The 6,909-nt window shown below is 35.8% G+C and overlaps 1 protein-coding gene across 1 annotated transcript in view; it reads left to right on the top strand.

Annotated features, from left to right (window-relative positions):
- The first annotated feature begins 6,180 nt into the window (after nt 1–6,180).
- LOC136831078 (uncharacterized) overlaps nt 6,181–6,909 on the top strand; it is a 6,336-nt gene continuing 5,607 nt past the window's right edge. Inside the window, exon 1 of the mRNA XM_067091025.1 lies at nt 6,181–6,909. This exon is cut by the window's right edge and continues 351 nt beyond it. Within this exon, the coding sequence (XP_066947126.1) occupies nt 6,181–6,909 (729 nt within the window).

Here is a 6,909-nt window from a genome sequence, read left to right as displayed (position 1 = left end):
TGTTGGCATGATGAGGGTATTTGTCTTAATGTTCTCTCCTCTTGATCTCTGTTTAGCTTCATTATTTAGACTTGAGTACTAGGAATGTTCCACTCTGCATTTCTGAAATTTGACTAAACTCAGTTTTTTTTTTTTTTACCGAGGCGCAATGGCGCTCACTCGCAGGGGTGCCCTTTTAGCTCGGAAAAGTTCCTGCTAGCTGATTGGTTGCAAGTATTTTGTCCGAATAGCATCATTGTTTTCAAATAATTACCAAGTAACGTGAATCGAAACTTATTTACTAACCTAAATTTCTCCCTCAGATATATTTTTGTCAATAAATAATGTTAACGAATAAAGAGATTATAAAGTATTGCGATGGTAAGTCTAAATTTAATAACAACACCCGCCGGAGTCATCGACAGGAGCTTGTTTACGGATCCACGCTGCATAATATGTTTACTTTTCACAAATTTTAACACCAATTGGGATAAATTACACTAAGCATAAGAAAAAACATGTTATTATAAACTTTCTTTGAATACCAGAATCTACTAAAAACATGGAATTAATAAAACTCGCTATTGGTGAAAACTCCCGGGGAGGTAAAAGGAACAGCCTGTGGCGGCCTAGCGGAAAAACCAGCCGATTGTCATTGCAGCATTTTCCTGATTTATGTCATTGCAGCTTTTTCCTGATTTATGTAAATGTTGAAATCAGCGTTATGTTATTGAGATTACTTTAATGGCTATATCTGCAATTAAATAGTTTCTATGCTTCTTTTTGTAGGTGCACACTAACAAAAAAATATTTCGCAGAAATTAACAACTTACTCTTTCATGTAAGTTACAGTAGACAATGCGAGATAAGAAAAATTTTTATTTTCTCGTTTTGCGCTCTGTTCAGGACACATACAAGGTTAACTACGAGTTTCTGCGGATATTTTTGAAAAAAAGAATATGTGACTGGATAGAAAATGTACTATAACAAATACATTTTGAAGTAGGCTATAGGCGTCTACTGTCAAATACCGAGGCGGGGATAGAAGGGGGAGGGGTATCATGGTTGTAACTTGGTGAAATTATAGATTCGTTTAATTGTGATTTTTATGCAATTTATGGAACACTACAGTATCCTCAAACCGAAAATAGTGCTATTAATAGAATTTTAAACTTTTACAACAAAGTTAGCAAACCCTTTCTATACGGACTTACATCAGACATACACCTAGCCTAACTTATATCAAGCACCAGCTACTATTTACTGTTACTCCTTACCTTACAGAGTTAAGCAAAATTTATTGCAATTGTCAAAAAATGGTGTAAGACACACAGACATAGGCTAGCCTAGTTTGAAATGTGTGCAAGAAATTTAGCCATGATAAGGGAATTACATTATTATTATGTAAAAGAAAAAAATAGCCTCTTCATATTTATCATCATATTTATCATAATGATATAACAAAAGGCTTCAGCACAAAAGCCTATAAAAGATGATATGAATCTGAAAAGCTTTTGTGCCCATCAACATTTCCTGGCATGTGGATACCATATGAACAACTAGGCCGACCTATCTAGGTAATTTTATCTAAATTTTATCTAAAGCCACAGGCTGTTCCTTTTACCTCCCCGGAAGTTTTCACCAATAGCGAGTTTTATTAAATCCACACATGTTTTTAGTAGATTCTGGTATTCAAAGAAAGTTTATAATAACATGTTTTTCTTATGCTTAGTGTAATTTATCCCAATTGGTGTTAGAATATGTGAAAAGTAAACAAATTATGCAGCGTGCATCCGAAAACAAGCTCCTGTCGTTGACTTTGGCGGGTGTTGTTATTAAATTTAGACTTACCATCACAGTACTTTATAATCTCTTTGTTCGTTAACATTATTTATTGACAAAACATATGTCTGAGGGAGAAATTTAGGTTAGTAAATAAGTTTCGATTCACATTACTTGGTAATTATTTAAAAACAATGATGCTATTCGGACAAAATATTTGCAACCAACCAGCTAGCAGGAAACTTTTCCGAGCTAAAAGGGCACCCCTGCGAGTGAGTGCCAATGTGCCTCGGTGAAAAAAAAAAAAAAAAAACTGAGTTTAGTTGTACCTTTGGCTTTTGTTTATTCTTTATTGTATCCCAGGACTCATTCGATAATTAAGTTTTTGTTTTTTACCCCCATATTGCAGTTGCTTTTTTTTTCGAATAGATCGGTATATATTTGGGATGTTAAGCCAGTCCTCATTCATTGTCTGTCCCTCCTCAAATATGGTTTCTTGAACTGCAGATCTATTTTGAATTTCAGTAGCAAAAGCTTTTAAATGATCATCCTCAAGAAGCTTTACTGCATTAAGTCTAGCTACTCTATCAATTTTTCTTGTTGGCTGATTTTAATTTCATTTACAAAGTGGCAATAATAAGTTAGTGAGTCCTGATGACACTTGCTCATTTATAGCTCCTGACATTCTCAATGTTATTTTTCGCTCTTGCTTAATGGCTATGATATATTTAGTCTCTATGACTGCCTCTGAAGATGTCTAAACCCTTTTATGGAATATGGATGTCCTTTTTGTTGGAACAGCGTGCATCCAATTATCAAATTATCTGCTAAAAAAAATGATAAATTGCATCCCTTTTCTTTAGTAGTGTATTCCAGGTCTTCCTTGCAAATTATGTTCTCCATACACTCGTTATTCTTATTGCTTTCCAATAACCAACAACAATTAATTTTTTCTCTTTCTGATGTGTCATCTATAATATCCTTTAGTTCTTTTCAAAATTCATCTTTTATTTAACCAGAGAGTTAATTTGTTATTATAGCACATTAAATTTGGCCATCTATAATCTGCTTCTCAGTGCTGTCAAATCTGTTGGTGCCTTTTCTTTATCTGGTATTAAGATCATACCTATTTCTTTATCAATACTAAGTGCTCTTCGTGATTAATTGTTTGCAGTAACCCCATTCAGTTTATATTGAATCATTCATCTGTACCGTGATGCACACTCTCAATTTGATTTAGGGTTCTTACATTCCAGTTTCCTATTTCTGTTTACCGTATTTAAACCCTCATATGCCTGGGACTGAAGGCCATTTCTAAGTTGTGCCTATCCATTTCCACGGTAGAATCCAAAGAGGATTCACTGGCTGAATGCACTGAAGGATTTTAACAATGATTTTATGTTTTCAAAACCAATAAATTATTGTTAAAATCTTTTACTGTCAACCTCGTTTTTTCCTATAATAACACTCTGAAAGGAATGTTAATAAAAAGTAGATCTAAAGAAAACAACATAATATATAAAATTTCCAAGTTTTGAACTGCCCCTCTTTTTATATTGGCCAATCCAGCAAAGGTTTAGATGTACGCAGGGCCGGATTAAAGGGAGGGCAACAGGGGCTATAGCCCCAGGGCCCCTACAGAAAGAGGTGATTTCCATGACCCATTATACATTTTTTTCACTTTTTGGGTTTTCATTTTCTTTTTACCACCTTAGTTACCTTTTGTTTTCTGTTATCTTTGCATTTTTAATCCCCTCTTTTTTAATTTCTTTCCTTACTTTATCTTGTATTTTCTTTCCCTTAAATAAAAAAGAAACATATTGGTAAAGATATATCACTTTGTTCATGTTATCTATTATTCTATTAGACCACTAGTTAGGCTAATAGAACTATTGTACTGACAATTGTTTAGAAGTTTAGAATAACATAAATTGAAAGGAGTAACTGCTATTTTAATTAAGAAAGCAGAAGGAGAGTAAGAAGAAGTCTCTTTAATGAAAGTTGAAAATTCGTAAAGAAATACAGTGTCAGCTTACGCTATGCGTAGTGCTTTTGTTTATTGTTATTTCTTGTTGTCTGTCGAGTCCGACATTTGGTGCCGTGAATCCAGTGATTACAAAGGCGTGTGAAGTTGAATTGTATTTTGTGAAATTGTTTCAGATAACAATAACATTCTTTGTTCTGTTTGGTGGCCACGCTTACTCCTGTGTTTCAAAGTAAGTTATATAGAATTTCGCTTGTTTAATTAACTTTCTTTGGCTGTCTTTTGGGGGGTTGCAGTGACATCTTGGTAGGCTAATAGGCCTACTGGAATTTTTTAGCATAGCCTACTCTATTTCGATTATTTTCCAAATTTCCGCCTTGTTTTTCCATTGATTTCCTGTTGACGTACATTTATAGGTGTCGGAAATTCGTTTTATCTTATCATTAAAAAGTTACTTAAAAAGTAGTTATTGCTGGAGGCAAATAGAAGTGATACCTGATCACAATAATAAGTAGTCCGCAATATCTTTAGCTTCAGCTGTTCTAAAAGTTGTTGTAACTTCATTAGATGATGTACTACTACTACTACTACTACTACTACTACTACTACTACTACTACTACTAATATAATAATAATAATAATAATAATAATAATAATATGGTATATAAATAGGTTGTTGGGGATTCGGCCAACATTATCGCAAAAGGAGCGGGGAGGGGACCCCATTGATTGGCGAGGTATGACTTTATGACATAGTAGGTGGTAAGACGCTAATTCTTAGATTCAACCCTTTATTCAACAGTAAGCGAATATAATTTTTTCCCTTCCCTCACTGAAAGGGCAAAAAACATGAAATGTAAGAGATGTGAGCCAAAATTAACTAACCTAATCTTGTCGCTGTATTGGCTAGTTTCGCCCCCACACCCTCCTTAGTAATTTTTATGTGCACTAGCCTAACCGTGAACACTGACCTAACCTCCTAACTTGTCACTGAATTGGTTAGTTTCTAGATGGGGGGCTTCGCCCTCCATGCCCCCGTTATATCAGTGGGGGGTTTCACCCCCCAAACCACCCTTTGTGATCTTTACACCCCTTAATTGTTTTCCTAGCCGGGTGGTCTGCTCCCGACCCTCGTAGGAGGCTGTCAAAAATTATAGAAAATTGACGAGCATTGCCTGGAAGACAGTCTGTCGGACTGTCAAGACCTCCTGGAAAAAGATGAGTGACAGACATAAAACTCCTCGTATATACGAAAGTGGTGCAAAGAAACGCAAAATGTCTCAAGCATGTGATAAAAGACATCTTGAAGCAATATCGAAAGTACCCTTAATAAGCACCTACTTCGACCTTGCTGCCATAAAACAGCCTGTTGAAAATGCTTCAGAGCCGTCAGAAGAGGCATAAACAAGTAAATTAATTATAGAAACTGAAACGCCATCTTCAGAAAAGGCAGAGCCTTTGGACGTATCTTCAAGTAGCTCTGCACCAGTGTATGAAGTCGACACAATTTTCCAGGGTGAACATGAACATAAGGACGTACAGGAACATGAGGAAGATGTTGCTATGGAAAAGGTCAGTATGAAAAATCAAGGTTTTGAGAATGATATTGGTTTATGGCCTGAGTCATCTACAGAAAAAATGCTAGCTTTTTGGGGCAAAGAAGGGATCAAATGAATTACAACATTGTGATGAACAGTTACTGGAAAAAGTTTCAAAACTTCAAGATCAGGTGAAAGGGAAGAGTGGAATTCATTGCTCACGTAAATGTTCACGAAGTTTGTTTCAGAGGAAAACACTGAATAATGAAATAATTAATCGTTCATGGCTCTGTTTCTCTCCAACAACTGGCAAAGTTTATTGTTTTCCCTGTAAGCTTGTTAATTCAGGAACTGAAAAGGGCAAATTAGCCACAGATGGATTTTGTGACTGAAAGCATGGAAATGACAGGATAGCTGATCACGAGAAATCAAAGTGCCATCTTGAATCCATCATTACTGGGGCCAAACTAGGGAAAGAACATGGCAGAATAGATCAAGAATTATCAAAGCAAATAGTTCATTTGCAAGAATACTGGTGTAAACTTCTTACACGTATTGTAAGTACAATTAAATTTATCGCTGAGCGAGGACTAACATTCAGAGGCACAGCTGAACTGATTGGTTCTCCATTAAATGGGAATTTTCTTGGTATACTTGAACTCCTATCAGAGTATGATCCATTTCTTGCAACTCACATCAAACTGCATGCAAATAAAGGACGAGGTCACACAAATTATCTATCCTCTACTATTTGTGAAGAAGTAGTTGGAATATTGGGCGAACATGTACTGCAAGAAATAATATCAAGAATCAAGAGGCCAAAATATTATTCTGTTTCTCTTGACTCAACCCCAGATGAGGGTTACATTGATCAACTAACTTTAGTCATAATGCTATATGGAAGACACATTGCCAAAAGAAAGGTTCCTGGCGTTCATAGACAATCGAGGTCACAATGGTTCTGATATGGCCAAAGCCCTATTTCAGTTTTTAGAGGGCCACAATATTGATCTCAAAGATTGCAGAGGGCAGTCCTATGATAACGCTGCTAATATGAGCGGGAAGTATAAAGGAATGCAAGCCCTCATCAAAGACAAGAATCCATTATCAGAGTTTGTGCCATGCTTTGGACATTCCCCTAATTTAGTGGGAAGGGCAGCAGTTAATACATGCTCTGCCGCTATTCACTACTTTGACTTTGTTCAACAAATTTATATGTTTTTCACAGCATCGACGGCACGCTATGCTACGCTCAAAGAAAAATTAACAAGAGCTGATAAGCAGTTATATGTTCCCAAGCGACTAAATGAAACTCGTTGGTCTTGCAGAGCAGATGCAACAAACGCTATAGTGCATGGTTACAGAGAGATGAGAGAGGTTCTTTATGACATAATGACTGATGAGGAAAACAAGGCTGTGGCTCGGAATGAAGCATGTAATTTATATGAAAAAATGAGTAAATTAGAAATAGCCATTTATGCTACATTTTGGAATGACATCCTAGAAAGATTCAGTGCAACAAACCATATTCTACAAGATCCTAAAATGGCTCTCAGTACTGCAGTGAAAGCACTCAAGTCTTTGAAAACATTTATTGAAACAAAGAGAGAAAAATATGAGGAATAT

The sequence above is a fragment of the Macrobrachium rosenbergii genome, chromosome 48, assembly GCF_040412425.1.
Source record: "Macrobrachium rosenbergii isolate ZJJX-2024 chromosome 48, ASM4041242v1, whole genome shotgun sequence".
In the NCBI taxonomy this organism is placed as follows: domain Eukaryota; kingdom Metazoa; phylum Arthropoda; class Malacostraca; order Decapoda; family Palaemonidae; genus Macrobrachium; species Macrobrachium rosenbergii.
Note: the sequence above shows the minus strand (reverse complement) of the source record. Positions and strands in the feature narration are given on the sequence as shown.